The following is an 18,410-nucleotide window of genomic DNA, read 5'->3' on the forward strand; positions in this document are numbered from 1 at the left end:
TTCTCTATTTTCTGGAACCCAGGCCATCATACTGAAGAGCCTTATTTGTAGGTTTAGTGGGAAACATGCCTAAACCAGGAAAGAAGAAAAATTCCATGGGAATCGGCTTCCAAGTCAAACAGTTTCTGTAGGTCTGTGTTTGAAATCTTCCCTCTGGAAGCCTAACTCCAGGCATCAACTAATTCGGATTCTGGTCTTATTAAAACAGCATGAGAAGGAAAAGCCCGCTAGACAACTCCCTGTAACTATTATAATGTAAATGAATTCTAGTACTGTAAACACCTGAGGGGTTGATTCTTGTAACGTAAACACCAATAAAAGAAAAAAAGTGCCTCCAATTAGTAAATAGCTTTTTTCTTAAAAAAAGGTATTTTTATTGACTTTTAATATGTTAGGGTAATCATACAAGATCTCTCTTGTGTTCAATTTACATATTACAATACAGACATGAGCTAAAATCTTTTGGTTTAATGTACAAAAGAAATCCAATGTTGTCCACTAGCAGCTTTGAACTTGGCAAGAAAGGTTCTAAAGACTTTAAGTGCAGTAACAACCATACAGAATACAAAATGAATATAAGGACTTTTCGCCAAGGTATATAAACATTTGAAAACAAATGGTGCCTGCTCCACAGGGCAGACAACTAGCAAATTAAAAACAAGTCACTGACCAATGTTCCAGAGAAGGAGGAGCATTACCCTGTGTAACAGTTCTTATAAAATGGCCTAAGAATATCTGGATTATAGAATTTGTACTGATCAGAAAAAAGGTCTGAAAAGAAACAGTAGGCAAGGAACTGAACAATCAAAAAATGACATAGTAATATAAAATATTTCCATCACTATTTAAATGACAAATTAGTCAAGCAATAGTAAAAAAACCAAAACAACAAAACCCAAACAAAAAAACCAAAGCTCTTCTGTTTAAAATAACAGCACTGTTTTTGCTTATTTTCCAAGATTTTTTTTCTTGTGAACACACTATAGACTTGATCGTTTCTTTCATATAGAGTAATGTGTCCATTTGGTCTGTCACTTCGGTGAAGCCGATATACAATCAGCCCATCACATCTCACCTTTGACACATTTTAATGATTTTCTCCCCTTACGGTTGCTACTCCGGTGCCTTCTCTTCTCAAGTTAAATACTTTTCTTCCTTTTCTCTATACAGTGCAGAGTTGTATGGGCTTAGGATATGGAGATTTTCATCTACTCCAGTTCACTGTCTAGTTCTGAGTTCAGTGGTGTGCAGTAGTTTGGTTTGTCTGAAGGTACATATCCTGGGAGACACAAACACTTGTACGAACCTTCTGTGTTAATGCATTTGGCATTCTTGCAGAGAGACATCCTGTTGTTCAGCTCGTTGCACTCATTAACATCTGTAAAAAGGGGACATCAAAAGACATGCACTTAAGTCTGGTGTGTAGGTAAAACTCATTTATTTCCAGCATTGTCAGGAGTAGAACTTGTTGTATGAATACACTGAGAACTTCATTTTCTCTTCAGATCAGGTAGAATTAGGCTGGGTCAAAAGGTGTAACAGGTGAATTAGGAAGAGGCAGAGGTTATCGTCGGAAATCAATAGTGTAATAAATAGCCTTAAACGGTTAGATTACCAAGTCCAATTTCAGCCTAAGCTGCAACCCAAAAATTTAACAACCACTTAGAGGTTTTTATCTGGTGACTGAAAAGTGCCTTATAAGAAAGAAGCTCCAAGTTCTTAGTACAATTTCTGTATTTTAAAAAAATCAAATACTTTAGGAGCTGCTGGTGTTGTCAACTAAATAGTTGTGAACAGCAAACCACCAGTACTCTATATTGTGCAACACTGCCCTGAAATGCACAGGAGCTAAATCTGTTCTCACTAAGGATGCCAGCTTGCCATAAAGTCATAAAGATTACCTGTCCTGCGGGCAGCTTGTCATGACTCAGCTGGGAGACCTCAGCTGTAGGTTATGAAGCGCAATGCTAAGCAAGGTTAGTACCACCTTAAACTGAAATACCCATGCAGAGTCTTTACTAGGCTTGTACAATGAGGGGTGTTGTTTTGCTTCATCTTCTCACTGATACTTGCCATACCCATGTATATTGTTTTAACTGAAGACATAGTCATGAGATGTCCTGGTTAGTAGTTGTGCAGATTAACTCGTTTGAGACTGAGAGGAACAGCTGGGTCTGTTGACTGCTGACATCAGTGAGAATCAGGGGCCAGACCCCCACCAAGTGGTTATCTGCATATTTAGGTCTAAAAGTCTGCTCCTAAAATTACTTTTCTACTCTGGATCCAGTTCCATCCTCTTAGCTCACTAAAGCCTTTGAAAAACATTTGTTCTGTATATTAGTGTTAAATTATTGATACAAGTTTAAGCTTCATTACACAAATGTGTGTCTGCTCATGTCTAGGCTCTTAACTGAACACAGCTGTAATGACCAAGATGAACTGAAGAACACCAACATAGTTATTTCTGTAATTGTATTTACTGGCCTTTGCAGTAAATCAAAGTTGGCATCTTTAATACAATTCAGGTGATCAACTGTAACCCCTTTGCTCTTTAGGTCAAGTGACTGAGTAAACTGACAGACAAACAGAAGAAGATGGAGTAATACACTGTCCTCACCAACACAAGTCATTTTGGCCATGTCCAGGTGATAACCGTCAAAGCAGTCACAGGTGTAGCCTTCCTGGACTCTTACACATCGGCCATTTTCGCATCCATTCAGAATACCACATTCCTCTGCTTGTAATTCCTCAAAGCTGTTCAGAAAACCTGGATGGAGAAAGAATTTCAAACAAGTAAGTGACAGTGCTGTTGAATCAGTATAGCCAAATGTATAGTAAGAGTCTGAAATTCTCAGAGAATTTTACTGGAATGTGACTTGACTTTGCAGATAATAGGTCAGCTTTAGCAGATCTGCACCATCTGGAGTTTTAAATGCACTAGAAAAGTGCTCTGACATGCTTCAAGATGAAAACTGAGGAACTTTGTGAATTTTTAAGTTTTTGTGTTAAAAATCTGTGATTTTTTGGTAAAGGAAGCTGCATAATTTGACTGTATATTTGTTAAAGGATAATAGTGTTTTCTAAATAGCACCTTTTATTTGAGTTGGTATATGTGTCAGCGTTCATGGAAACAAAGGTAAGAATTGGTAGTGCGTGTTGCCGTAGAAGTTTCTTAAACAGTATTCTAGAAAAATAAGTTGTGTGTAGAGGGGAAGAGATGCATTCTAATTTATCTAGAAGAAAACATATTAAAAAAAAATCAATTTCAACTGTCTTAAGGAAAGTCAGAAAAATCAGAGACTGTTTCCTGTTGTGGTTTTGGTAATACCTCCATTGGTTGGTACTCCAGTGACTGGTGCCAGTACAAATACCTGCCGCCTACCAATTGGTCCTTCTCATCATTCTAGATGGTGAGTAGTCAAAGCTAGAGAGTTGTCTGTGTATTCAGTGGTTTGTACAATGCCTTTTGTGCTGCCTGTCTTGGGGCTATTTCGACAGTTATGCTTTTATGTATAAGGACTTTAAAAATGATTTGACATTTTTACCTGTTCAGAGATTCTCACTGAATTGCTCCTGTTAGTCCTGCACAACTTTTTTCACTAGCTTTCTATTAATGGAGCAGTGATGTAACAAGACTGCAGATGGCAGCCCATCACATCAAAAAGACTTTTGAGGGAAAAGTCAAGAACATTTGAGAGTTGTAGGTTTACCAGCATAATAAATATATAGCATAGAAACAAGGGGAATTTGGAGCTTAAGTGGAACAGAGTAGGATACACCTCCGTATCTGCCCTGTATCATATAATTAATATACTGACTCCACATAACAACCACTGGTGTGAAAAGGTGCCCACCCAATACATAGATGTTTTTAAAATAAGGAAAAGGCATCATTTATTTGACATATGCCATATATATGCACATATATGCATGTACATAGACATATGTACACACTTAGAGATCTATTTTTTTCTCTCAAAAATACAGTATATTGTAACTTTAGCTAGCTAAAACAAAAATAATCATCACTCACAGCAAGTTCTACTTCACAAAATATTCTACTTCAAACCAGCTGGACGGAACCTGGGTTGTAATTCTAGTATATGTGTACTTGGTTCTGTAGCAGCTGATTGCACACAGGTAACAAATACTACACTGAAGTACATGGCCCCAACAAGGTCTGGGGGCTATTGTTGTACTCCTCCTACAGACCCCAGCAGGACTGTGGCCATAAAGTCTTTGATGCCCTGAACATGTGGCTACTGTATCTGTCATGGAATGTGCCTCTGATGAGGACGGCCATACAGCTGTGTGGTTTGGGTTTCTTATGCATTTACTTGCCACTGGATCTGATTCAGTGATAGGATGGGAGCAAGAGACATGAGCTCTTAAGCCTCCGTCCCTAAGACAGTGGACTCAGCTGTGGATTCAAAACTCCACAATTTTATCGCATTTATTCACCGCTGCTTATAACTTGTGAAGTGCTTCTTTCCTAACCAGTATTTTATCTATCACACTGGTTACCCAGTCATCTTTCTGGGCTTTTTGTTGTGTTTGGTAGTTTTCATCTTTGTGGCATTTCAATTAAACATCAGCTCTCAGTGCTGTTTAATTAAAATCATCTGGATATTAAAAAAAAAAAAAAGCATTTTACAATACTGTGTAGAGCTAGAAGGTCATTTAGATGCTAAATAGAAATGAACTCATTAACGTGATTTGTGTAGTTCTATAGAAATGTAAAAAGTGCACTGTGCACAAGAAAGGCAGGGCACCCTTCTAGTAGTGTGCTGTAATCCTCCTGCCCTGTTTTGACCTATTGATGTTACATTAAAAATAACTCCTTGCACAGGAGAAGCACTTTGGAAAAGAGTGTAGAGGCAACTTTTTGCCATATGTATAAAGCATGGGAAATTATTGGTTCCTTCTGATACTGCCACTTTTCTTCTCTTCAACTGTGATGAACTATGCTGGACCCGTCCAGGGTGGCTGATTTTGAGGAAGATGCTGAGACCTGAGACCATTCCTCTCCCACAAGTCTTAAAAGTGAGCTGGGCCTGTAAAGAATCCTGGCGTTCCTGCAGTACAACTGAGATGCTGTACACAACCCCTTACAGCGTGCTTGGCAGGCCATTCCAGCTAGCCTGAAGGTGACACACATGCATACATCTGATCATACTGTGCTGCACATTGTCTCTGTCGAGTGTGAACAACTTGCTTGCTCTCCATTTCCCCCATATAAATTTTGCTGGAAAATAATGGAAAGCTGGTGTTTTTTTTTTTCTTTCCTTTTAAAAAATTTTCTTTTAAACTAAATGCACTTTGAAGAAATCTGTCCCATGCTACAAAAGAAAATTAATTTGTGAGAAGGAAAACTGGCAATCCTTTTGACCTTTAGCTGTAAATCTGTTGGTAAACATAAATTTAATACACTTGGCACAAACTATTTCACTATATTAAAAATTAATATTATACTCTGAGCCCAACTGGACTCTTATACAATACTGGCTCTCGAACCAGAACACCTGACTGAAAGCTGGTGTCATAGGAATAACTAAAACATAAATAGGCCACACTGCTCAGAAGCAAACAGAAGAATGAAGCCAGCTACTGGGAAATAATCCAACTTACAACCCTCATTTCAAGTATTTTACATAACATAACAGAGAAACTTGCTTACGGTCTTCAACAAAGTATGGATTAGTTTCTGGAGTGTAGTGCTCCTCGAAGTCAACCAAAGCGTCTTGTCCATATGGCCGTCGAGATCCTGGAACAGGAATGTTGCACAGCTGGGCATAATCCTCTGAGGGGAGAAAAGAAAATAGGATATAAAACTAATCACACTTGTAACAGGCTGCATTACATTACTCCCAGTGAGCTCTGGTTCATATTAGCTGGAAATGAACTTATCTTCCTAGAAATACCATAAATCTGCAATTTCCACGAAGCATTCTCTCTTCAGGAAGAATGTCATTAAAATGTTAATAAGCCAAATACAGACTATTAAGTCATAATAGGGATAACACCAGGGACAGATTCAAGTCAATAATTCTACAAAAAGTTATGGGTTAGATTTTTCTGGCCTGCATGGGAAGCAAAAGCAGAGGGATGCTTTGTATTGCGCTGCCAATGTGCCCTTCTCCAGGGCTAGCTATGGTTACACTTCTTGTTCTGGTGGAACAAAGACTGTCCCAGATCATTGCGGCTGCTAGCAGAAGCCACCCCAAAGGATGCAAACTGGAGCAGGAGGGTCCATATTTCTGGCACTGCCAGCCAACCTGCAGAAATCACAGTATGAAAAATACTTCTAAGGTAGCCCACGCACATCTGCAAACTGCATCTTCAAACCATGGGCTTAAGTATGAGTGCTGTTCAAAACCTCCTTGGCTGTGAACCTCGAAGGGCAAGGGGACATGCACAGGAGAAATGCTTATACTGTGATTTTCTGCCTCTCTCCAATAGGCAGCCTACACAAGTTGAAGCAGATCAAAGCAACTCTTCATTTTAGGTGTCAGAGTCCACATCTGAAATGCTGATGCAGTTTGATTTTTTATTTGATTTATTGTGTCACCTCTGTTTCCATTACCATTTACTAAAATATATACAAGACAATTTGTTTGAAAATAGAATTATTGTTAAAATACAGCAAATCCAGGTGTTCATTTACTGTTGCTACAATTTACCATCTGTTTCTGTGAAGATTGCCTGGTGTTCTGAGAATCAGGCAGAGTAAGGACAGGAAAGAAAACCACCAAACGAGAGGAAAAAAAAGCCCTAAGCACATACAAAATCCAAGAACTGCAGATGGTTACAGAGCCAGAAACCTCATGCTGTGTAGAACTGTCCCAGACAGCAAATAGTTGGATAAATCCAGAGTGCCTCTAGACAGTGCAGAGCACAGCCCCATTTGCTGCCCAGCATTGTCATTGTTATTTTCACAGTAGTATCTCCTCCACCTGGAATGGTTTTACTTTGTCTGAAAAGCAACAAAGTGTTCAGAAAGTCTGTTTGAATTCTGTGGTCAACAACTTGGCTCTTTGAGAGCATAAGACTGTACAGAACAGGCAAAGCTTGTCTGTGCACATCGCAGAACTGTCATGGGTGCCAGCCCGAGTCTGCAGAATGAACTCCCCAGCGAACTTACAAATCATTGTAAACCCTACCGCGTTCTGCATCAAGTGCAAGGTGATTTCCTCCCATGTGGATCCTCCAGAATAGAGTAATAATGATATTCAAACAACCCTCGTCTCCCAGATGAAAAAGTACACTGCCTAAGAGATACAGTCCATGGCATGTGGAACAAAGTCAGCCGGAGAAAATAAATGGGATATGGCAAATGTTACTTCTGTCCCTGAATGCATAGCTTCCCACCAAGATACTACGATAATGAGCATAATTTTAAGAGCTGTCACAGGACCAGAAACACCCTATTCTTCCTTCCCCAAATAATATCCACATATGGGGACAGCCACGTTACCATCTCAGTCTGACTCCTTCATTGTTTTGTGTTGAGCTACTCATTACGCCCAAGGGCTTTGATATATACACAGAAAAAAGCTGGGCAGAAGAGTAAAAGCACTTTCTCACAGATGCACACAAATGTTCTTGGCAAAGGAAATTTGTGCTCTACTGCAAAACGCTAATTCAGCTGGCCTGTGTGGAAGAAACCACCACAAAACCCAGCCAGTGAACAGCAAGGGGACAAGGCAAGCAGGTCTGAGGGATCACTGCTTCTTCCTTGCGAACGTGATCTGATGGAAAGACTGGACAGAACTTGGACACCGGCTGCTCAGGTTACTCAGTTCTAATTTTGCACTGAGTGATACTGCTAGTAGAAACAACACTTTTCTTCTGAAGGAAGCAGTTGAAACATTTGAAGGTCCATAGAGCTGGAGCTCTCACTTACATGAGATGGAGTAGTTTGAAGATTGTGCAAGACTGTTTTATTTTGCACGTTTGCCAACAAAAAGTTGTTTATTATCTAAAGACACATAAAGAAATGTTGACAATAGAAACTTGCTTCCTGCCACCCTGGTCCTTTGCCAGTCAAGTTCTGGATGTCTGCATTTTTGTGCCTCATCATAAGTAAATTAGTGCTACAAAATGATGAAGAGATGTTTTATGGCATACTGTAAACTAGGTATTTGTTACAAGGCGTTGTAACTATATCAAAGTCTTCTACCAGGCTATACATACAACTGTGATAATCTATTAACCTCTTGAAGACTACTGTGCTTAATTAACCATTTGTGAATACACTCTAATATTTTAATAATTTCTATATTATTTCTATATAGACCTTTAATACAAAAGCTGACAGCATTTAAATAGTCGTAAGTTATTTTAGAATGTATACACCTATCCTCCTTCTATATAATTTATAATGTTGTTTTAATATACTGTGATGATTTGGAATTACCTATCATACTCTCTTAATACTGTATGTTCTATTTAGTTGTCCAAGTAGTGTAGACTTTATCTCTTGTCTTTTGTAATGTGTTGGTTCAGTTACTAGGTACTAAGGAGGTAAACCCAAGCAGAGCAACAGCAACCCGCCTAAGAAACCAACAGGAGAAATTCAGGACCCATAACAGTGGCAAGTTGGCTGTGCTGCCTTCCTCCGTGGTTTGGTTTTGTTTTGTTTTCCCCCCCACGAGGGAAGACAAGGGTGAGCAGAGAAGAGAGTGAAAAGACTGAAAGGTATTTGGGGGGCCACATTCTGGAAAAATCACCAGAACTGGTGTTTTGAAATAAGGTATAGTAGAGACTTGGATGCCTGAGAAAAATGAACCCACCAGAGTGCCTCTCTGGAGGACAGAACAGGTTACAGCAAGACAGATGTGTCTGTACAATTTCTGTTGTTTTAAACTTTTCCCCTTGGTATGCTATGTTCCTACAGTTCAAAATAAAACCAGTGTATTTTGGGTCACTCTGCTGTATGCTGGTCACAGTTTTCCAGGGAAGGGGCCTAGTGCTGGTAAAAGCATGACTGGCACACAGAAAGTTGCAGCAAATATACAGATGAAGGAACAGCATAATATTGCCCTGGGGAAATGACAGGAGGACACTTAGATCAGTAAGGCAGTAAGGGGGCAGAGAGCAAGTGAAAATGTGTAACTACCCCTGAATGACAAAAACATTGTAGTTGTCAGAAATTGATGCTCACTTTCAAAATAATCTTTCACGTAAAGTAAAAAAAAAAAAAAAAAAGCAATCATTTTCTGTAATTCACAATCATTGATAAAACCTTCACCTACATGGATGTATTTCCTCTGCTTGCTCATCTCCTGGCTGTGACCAGTGACAATACAACTCCAGTTCAAGAGGAAGAAAAGACTTGTGTTTTTAATAGAATTTAGTCTACATTGTTCCATATGTTTTGCTCATAACTTGCAAATGAAGCATTGAGACAGCTTGTTGTATAACTTAGGGTAGCTGTTATAAAAGGAAGCTGATGTATGCTTCCAAAAATGTGAAGGACATTTTTTAAAGTCAGATGTGTGTGTACAGAAGAAGTGTGTTAGGGGATTACAGCTAGATGCACATGTGTACTGGCACAGATGTTAGCTGTAATTGGTGATGAAAGCTGGGCTGACAGAGACAACGCTACATAAATCGGATGGACTGACTGGCTTTTAGGTGCTTGTTAGCACATGTGCAGCTATGCAAATGTACATCTAATTTGCATATACAGTTGTTGTAAATGCACAAGCCTGTGTGGGCCTTATTTGTACCTGGAGGCCTAAAAACCCAAAATTCTCTAGTCAGAAAAATTATTCCATATTTCATGCATTTAAAGCAAAATATTATATTAAAAAAGCTTTTCCTGACATAACCATGAAATGACTGCACCACAGCCAATCCTAGCTCCTGCCCATAAAGCAATCTTTGTTTCTGTTACAAGTCCTCAGAATTGTTACCATCACACACACAAAAAAGGAGCCAAAGCTATCAACACCAAGGCAGTTCTTTCAAATTATTTAAGAATACAACAGTTTCACCATGGAAGAAATCACTGGACAGAAGGACAAAGCCAAGAAAGCATTTATTACATTTAACAGACGTTCCTCCCCAACCAGAGGTTTTGGACATCAGTCTGAATTGGTTAAGTTTTCTCAGGAAATTGCATCATCTGTGAACCAAGCTGAAGATGTTTCTGCTCTACATCTAAGTTGTGCTATTTGACAATTTAGATAATTTAATCGACATTGTCCATGAGGAAATGCTGAGATTTGCGGTGGACAGCATTCACATGGATTCTACAGCTCTTGGTGCTAAAGAAAAAGGGAGGGGTACCAGTTTTAAGGGATTTTTTTTTTCATGAGTAAAGAAGGATATTCATATGCGCATATGGTGATACTCTAAATCAAATTGCTGAGGAAAAGCTTACAGTGGATGTAAAGCTCTTGTTAAAATTGAAGTTATTCCCAACCTGATACTTTCAAAACCTCTTGGTAGTCACCTTTTGTTCCTCAACTAATGCTGCTCAAACTTCCTACAAAAATCTTCTCTCTCCTGCTGCTCGAGGTAGATTGTTACAAGTTGTAGTAAGCTGTTTCTGCCACAACTTTGCAAATGGCTTTCTGACTCCTTGCTGATTCCCATGTATAGTTGCAATGTGAGGTTCCATGAAGAAACCCCTTCCAAGGCTATTCTGCATGTCTCTCCTAAACTTAAAAAAAAGCACTGAAAATCTTCATCAACAGAAATGGAATATTCAAGGCTCAATCACTGTAGTATTTTGAGCCCAAAAGATCATCCATCCGTCCAGAGTCCTTACCAAAAAGGAAGGAGACACAATGCCATCCCAAATGGAAACACAAACAGTGGTGTCCCGAAATTCATCCAGCATCTGCATGCTGATCTTTACCATCTCAAAAGAGGACAGATGGAAACTCATCCTTTACATACATCAGTTTTCCCTGTACTTCCAGATCTTCATGAGTGACATTAGCTGGAACTTGAAGGGAATGCCATGTTCTCATAATATGGAAGCTGAGCCCAGAACTAACTCATAGCAGTTACAAAGGATACACAGAGTTCCTTGCAACAAAAATACAATCCAAACAATCTGTTCTGCCAGAAGCGGTAGAATTCAACAACTACATGTAGGCACTTCCAAGGGTCTGCACCTGAATTAGTCCTCCAGTGCCCCTTTTTAGTCCATGGAAAGACATAACCACTTCTAGGACACCACCTCATGCTAAAGTAAATGTCTAGAACAGGTCAGAGGAATATAATGCTTATTTTTCTTTCCTGATAGAAAACAGGCAGTCTCCCTAAATTAAATACTGACCCTGGCACACTACCTTCTCAACATTTTCTAGCTGTTACTTCTATCTCCTCTCTTCAAACTTCCTGTACCCTGTAACAATACACCTTGTCTAAAATCCACTCAAGTCGCACAAGGGTCTCACAGGAGGCTCGGCAGGTTTATAATTCAGGTGCTACATGTTCAGGTTAACTTGAGGTGTATACGGCCTTATTTTAGATCCCAGTTTTCTTCAGTCACAGCCAGTTGCTCGGTTTTCTGGCATGGATGCTTTGACCCAGCTGCTAAACCCCTTGGTGTTGGTGTTTTTGTTATCTAAACCCAAAGTATCCAATTTTCTAATCTTCCTCAATTGGTCAGTTATTACAGATTGCAAATGACAAACCTCAGATGACATAAAGCTTTCTTAAGGATAATTACTAAAAGTTCTTTGGGCAAGTACAACCTAACACCACAATGAGCCCAGAGAGAATACATTTCAGCAGATAACATTTTGGTATTGGACACAATCTGTGAAAGCCTTTATCTGTAATATGATGATATCATAAGATCATAATGTTAGAACCAATGTAATTGAAATCAGTATGTCTTTGCTTCCTTTGTTTAATGGCAAGAAAGCCTACCTTACAATATTGTATATGTACTCAATCACATCACTATAGTTCATGTTTGCACTATTTTGATCAGTATTTTGAATTGGTTTGTTCTTTGATGTTGTCATCAAAATACTTATCACTCTTACTGTTGTTACAATGTTGCTGTTCTGTTGCAATATTTCAACAGGTACTAATTTTTGTCTTGGGCTCTGAATGCTTAGTGTCATTCAGTGGGGTTTGTTTGATCAAGCACCTGTTAGTAGTTTTTAGAAATCTTAGTAACTACATAAATTCTGGTTTCATGCTGATGAAAGGCTGGATTTCTTTTTAATGTATACGGATTGATCCTTATAGAGTTCTCTGTTTCCTGCTGGTTTTATGCTGGATGCTACTTAAACAGGACATTTAAATCTTGTCATGAAAAATGGAAGTGCCTTCAAGACAAGCTGGGATGCAAAAATTAGAGATTATTTTTATAAAGTGTGACTTTGTTTTAGAATGGACTTGTGAATGTATCACTTATGGTGGTAGGCCTGTATTTCCTTCTAAGTGCAGCATCCAGATCCTCAAATACAAGGAGAGTATAAACAAGGTAAAAGGAAACCACAGATCAGCGAATGATGCGTTCCATGATCCAACCTATTTTGACAGTGAAAGTCTTCCAGTGATAATGCTTTTCACATCCCTGGGTCTTCTTTAACATGTGTTACAAATCTTCAGAATGCCCCTAACTTGGGGAAATAAGCAAACACCTTCAGCAGTAAATCTGGCCAACACAATACACAAGTATGTAAAATGGAGGAATTCCAGGTTCCCCAGCCAGGACTTGAACCTGTGACCTAGTGGCCCAGAAGTGTGAAAGCACTCTCTCGAGCCAATGGTATCACTTTAAGTGCTACAAACTGAAGACATGTCAAATTAATCATTTATTCAGTTGAGTCAGCTTTAAATTCCTGAAAACAGAGAAAGGCTTCCAGGTTTCTGTGTGTGTGTGTGTGTGTGTGTGTGTGTGCGTGCACATGTGTGTGTGCACATGTGTGTGAGGACACATGAGCACATACCACCTCCACTAAGGAATGTAAGCTTGTATGTTTGTTCTTACATAATAAAGATTCAATATGCTTTTTAATTTTTTTTAACTATGTTCCAATCTATAAGGATGATTTAAAGTATTTGGGATCAAAGTATAACTTGTCATTTCAGTTAGAGCAGATACTTTTCAATGCTTATTAAACTTCACATAAAAATTATGTCTGGAGGGAAAAAGATTTTACGATGCAACATAAAGCTCTTCAGCTTTGACTGAAGGTCATCCAAGTGATGTTTAGCGTGTTACCCATTAGGAACCTTAATGTCATTTTAAAAATGCATTTCTCAAGTTTCTTCATAGAGCTAGTTGGGATCTGCACCCCACTGTTGTCACAGGATTGCTGCTCCAGAATCCTGTCGTCCTAACCATCAAAATCCATCTAATTTCAAGTCTAAATATGTTCAGACTGAACTTGCTCCTATTTTTTCCTCACATCAGCACTGTTGTTTAATTTAAAGGCTTATGGGAATCCTCCGTGATTGTGTTATAGTGGTGAGTCTTACTATTTGCAACCTTTGTTCTGCATCTACGTTTGGCTTTTTTCATCTTCCCTTTTAAGACAGGTTCTCCATTCCCTGCCCATCTTGATAGTCTTTCTCTGTTTCTTTTCAGATTTATTCTGCTTTAAATGTAGCTTGCTAGAAATCTTCAGAAGCGAGTCTCATACCTATCTGAACTCTCTCTGCCAGGAACAGCTTTCCTAGAATCATAGAATCCTTCTGGTTGGAAGAGACCCTCAGGATCATGAAGTCCAACCATAACCTAACTCTAGCACTAACCCATGTCCCTAAGAACCTCATCTAAACACCTTTTGAACACCTCCAGGGATGGTGACTCCACCACTCCCCTGGGCAGCCTGTTCCAATGCCTGACAACCCTTTCCATGAAGAATTTTTTCATAATACCCAATCTAAACCTCCCCTGGTGCAACTCGAGGCCATTTCCTCTTGTTCTATCACTTGCTACTTGGGAGAAGAGACCAACACCCTCCATGCTACAACCTCCTTTCCAGGTAGTTGTAGACAGTGATAAGGTCTCCCCTCAGCCTCCTTTTCTCCAGGCTAAACAGCCCCAGTTCCCTCAGCCGCTCCTCATCAGACTTCTATGATTCTAAATAAGTCTGTGTGTCAATGACAACATTTCTCTCTATATCCTGTTAGCTTTTTAGTCACCACAAGAAGGAGCTTCTACCTTAAATATCTTGGAACAGTGTCAAATTTCTAAACACAGAAACAAAATACAGTCTTTTAATAATACGACTGTCAGCTTTCTTTAACATTAAGTTTTATTCCCAGGAAATTCTTCAGTCCCTGTTGGTACTCCATTTCCCTTATCTATCTTCAATTGCTTGTCTATAAATTTCATCATACTTGAGTAATATAATAACAACAACTCATTCTTTGATAGGTTTAGTGACTCTACATCACAACTTACCAGATCGTTACAAAGCAAACGCATCTAACTGCAGCCAGCCTGGCAGAATATCGCAGTGAAAAATGCATCCGAATGTATACCAAACCAGTTACATAACCTGTTGAGTATCATGTGTTTGCACACAAACTGCATCTGTATTTTCATGGAGGGTTTTTAATTTGTCAGTCATGTTAAGGAACTCTGCTACCCTTAAAATGCCCTCCTGTTTTCACCAAGGTTCTAAATAGCCAATCACTGACGGTTCCACGTGAAGGAAACAGGTCCTCTAAGTGCCAAAAAATAAAAGCAGCTACATTTTCAAAAGCTAGACTGTAATGATTTCCCCTTAATTAGCGAGAAAAATTCCCATCAGTCCTTGAAGGGTTAGGGTTTGGTGTTTTTTTATTTCTGTTATTAGCCCAAATATAAATGCAAGGGATTAAACTGATTTTTCAGATTTCAGTCCAAGAATTGCTGTGTACGTTTCCTTACCTGACTCTTTCATAGGACACAGTGCGCACTGCATACCCCAGGCTTCACCATATAGGCAGCAGCACTCCGTATATGTAGTCTGCTTTCCAACCAGAGGTCGACTACAAACGAAATCATCACTTAGATGCTGCCAGCAGAGATCCTGGTAGACCTCAGTTTCTTCAGTTTGTTCTGATGGAGAAGACAGTATTAGATCATCATCTCAGCACGGTTATTTTAAAAAGATACTAGCATAATGCAGAATTTTCTAACCTTAGATTAGAAAAATAACCTAGCTTTACAGACTTTGCTGAATACAAATTTAAGCTTAGAAGTCATGACCCTTTTTATGCGCCTGAAGTGGCTCGTCCCTTGAGTGTTCAGCTTTACAAAAATCTTGAAAGGTTCTGATTTGGCACTATCAGGCCAATTTAAAAGCACATTGGGCTGGACAACCGAGAAATAAAACTTCCTAAATCAGCAGTCATTGCTGAATGCTTAACACTGACTCAAGCTCTGCTCTCATGGAAATTTACAGAGTTTGGCAAAAACCAGTGTTAGGACAGAATTCAATATTTGGGGAACTCCATCCACGGAATGAATCTTTAAAAGTTGTTATTTTGCTTTTCTTATATTGCCGTCGAAGGTATCTGAAAGAACTTTTACGGCTAGGCCAGAGCAGAAGAAAAATCTTACATGGGCTCAACAGGAGACTTGGAAGAGAGTCCCATTAACCAAACAGACAAACTACATCAGGCTCAGGAAATCCCCTGAGCTGAAAATAGCTGGAGGCCAGGAGAGTTCTGGGGAGGATGAGGGTAAGTATTGTTTATCTGCTCCTTCTGGTCCCTGATCATGCACTTACATCTATTGTTAGAGACAGAATACTGCTGTGAACTACTGTCACATCCTTATGAACATTAACAAAAACATGTATTTTTGTCAAAGCTGGAATATTTCAGAGCCATACTAGTTCTGACAAAGATCTCAGCAGGAACAATTCCTAGTCGTAGCAATCTCTGATCACTGGTGATCGGGAGGGAGAGGAACTGTAAATTTAATCTTCCACTTAGAATGTAAAAACCTCAGTACAATTGTGTTGTAAAGACATCTGCAAAGTTTTGATTTTGTTCCAACAGAGAGTGAAAAATAAGCATTGTCACAAACCAAGGTTCTGTTTTGTCTCTGCATATCTATTAACTGCATTTTTACATTGTGCACTCAAGCATGGGCAAGTATAGAAGAGAAACCTAGCTCACAGAGTAAACGGTGAGTTCTGCAAGTGCAAAGGTGATCAGCATTTAGATGCCTGTTCTACTAAGAACTTGCCAGAATGTGGAGTGGAGAGCAGCAGTGGGTCCCTGCAACCAACTCCAAATTCCACTGGCAGCAAAGGAACCTGCCTGCCCTCTCCTCCTCTGTGTTGGGGAGAATGTTGCCAGTAGGGATACAAAGCTGGAGAGCTTTGTGCTGGGTGAGAAGATTATTGGTGTGTCAGCTCCAATGTCCCATGATGGACGAACCTTTGGTCCCTTGCATTCTCTTCACATCCCACATCCTAGATGAACCTAAAGGATAATCCTGCTTGCTTTTCGTTTGTTTAACTGAAGACAGAACCACAGAAATGCTGTGGTTCTTCCACAGTTTCAGGCAACAGGATGACCACATTACTTCTTAAAAGTATTAGTCTTATAATTTGGAGAGACTAAAGTAGGCATTCAGTCTGTATTCCCATTTTCTTTCACAGAAGCATCTTATGAAAATTCATTGCAAGTTGCAGGGACCAGAGGTCTGGATTTATGGCTATACAGTGCCAATATTAATCAAACCCATTGTAACATTTCTTTCAAAGATGTGTGTGGCATAGACAAAGCTGTGCAGGCTGCATAGCGCTCTGGATTTCTGAGACATTTCTAAGAATCTCATAATATCTAACTTGTTTTCTGAAATCAGCGTCTACTGAAATTAAAAGAACATGCAAAAGCTTTACTTCAACTGTGACGCTGTAGCCCACAGCTTGAAAACGTGACCTCAATGTATCCTCAGTAGTAATCAACTGAAAGCACAGATACAATGTCAGTTATTTCTTCCTACTTCCCATTATTCCTGGTTTTATTCCATGCTTTGTTAGAAGCAGTCACTCTGAACTGAATCTCCAGAGTTAGGCACAGTCAAAACCACAAGCAGGCTGTGCCTCATTACCTACAAGGCTGGACGTGGCTGATGCAGAGCTGGTGAATCAGGACACTGAAGGCTGCCCAGCCCAAGCCTAATCTCATTAATATTTCCAGCAATCTCCTGTCTGCATTCTCAAGTCAAGCCCCATGGAGTCCTATATTATGATGCCTTCTGGATCAACAAATGATGGTTCATGCATTACTTTCCAAAATCCTCTCAGGTAAAGGAAGCAGGCTCATCCAAGCATGACCCAGTCTAAACTTACTGGGGTCTGTAGCCATGTCAGCACCACCTCGTAGAGGTGCACTCACTTCAGTAATATGTATAATGGATCATACCACTTGAATCTGCTGGTCTGATGCATCGCTTTTCTGTTGCGTCCAGAACCATTGGGTGTGTACAGAAACAGTTGTAAGATCCTTCTGTGTTAATGCACTGGCCATCAATACAGCTGTTTGGGTCCTGACATTCATCCGTGTCTTTAAAATGGAAGGAAATGTATCAAGGAGAGCCAGCACAAAGTAGTTGCATTGTGTTAATCCATGTTTATATTTTCCTGTATTAGGAGCAGATTTCCCTGCATGCCTACTGTTAATTACCACAAATGCCGATTGCTGGCTGCAAAATCTTGCCTGTGCCCTTGGAGGACGACAGACAGATCAGCAGGATGCCGACCTCTAATAAGTACTAGGGAGCATCCGGATGAGGAGGCGTGCTGAGGGGGTTGGAGTGCTGGGCATACCCTGCATCCAGCACAGCTGCAGCTGCTTCCCATGTTCCTGTCACTTTAGGACAGTACCAGCAGGCATTAGAAGTGGGCATACTTTGAGATTCTTCATGAGCTAGTCAGGAGAAGAGATGACCTTACCTAGCCACAGTAGTTCTATTCCTTCGTTTGTCTTGCAGAGGAAAAGCAGAAATTTAGCTCAAAGGGAAGAGCAGGCCATTTTACCTCAAATAAATTACCTTAAGTCAGCAAAAACCCCATCCTTTGGTAAAGAACAATCATAGAATCCCAAGGTGAAAGGCTCTCTTATTGCAGTTACAAAAATTACTTCCTTTCATTATGCTATTCTGCACATTATACATGGTTTTCTGCTTACAAAACAAAAGCTAGGGTCACAGTTATGAGTACATTTGAGTTGAATACCAGAACCAAAGGAAGTACAAGGTTGTTCAGACTAAAATGGGCATATCAATGACCTGAACTGTAATTTCACATTGCACATTAACTCCTTGTGGAAAATATCTGTCCTTGGAAAAAAAAATCTGCATTAATTTGATTTATTATAGTAAAGCCAGCACACTTACCAACTGAAAGATAAAACTGAACATCCAAGCTTTCACTGCTTACCCCATGTACAAAGAACAGAAGGCTAAATTGTACCTTGGC

At 39.6% G+C, this 18,410-nt stretch overlaps 1 protein-coding gene across 6 annotated transcripts in view; it reads right to left on the reverse strand.

Annotated features, from left to right (window-relative positions):
* Nucleotides 1–355: 355 nt before the first annotated feature.
* Nucleotides 356–18,410, reverse strand: part of LTBP1 (latent transforming growth factor beta binding protein 1) — a 197,304-nt gene continuing 179,249 nt past the window's right edge. For 5 of the 6 annotated variants that reach the window (XM_082050042.1, XM_082050045.1, XM_082050043.1 and 2 more), the window contains 5 exons: nt 17,356–17,496; nt 14,861–15,031; nt 5,678–5,800; nt 2,618–2,767; nt 356–1,378 (listed from right to left, as the gene is read on the reverse strand). In XM_082050042.1, the coding sequence (XP_081906168.1) occupies nt 1,209–1,378; nt 2,618–2,767; nt 5,678–5,800; nt 14,861–15,031; nt 17,356–17,496 (755 nt within the window). In that variant the 3' untranslated portion in view covers nt 356–1,208. The remainder of the gene's footprint in view (nt 1,379–2,617; nt 2,768–5,677; nt 5,801–14,860; nt 15,032–17,355; nt 17,497–18,410) is intronic. The other variant, XM_082050044.1, reaches the window with a different exon arrangement.

This window comes from Streptopelia decaocto (genome assembly GCF_964273445.1).
Source record: "Streptopelia decaocto genome assembly, chromosome: 3".
Taxonomy (NCBI): Eukaryota; Metazoa; Chordata; class Aves; order Columbiformes; family Columbidae; genus Streptopelia; species Streptopelia decaocto.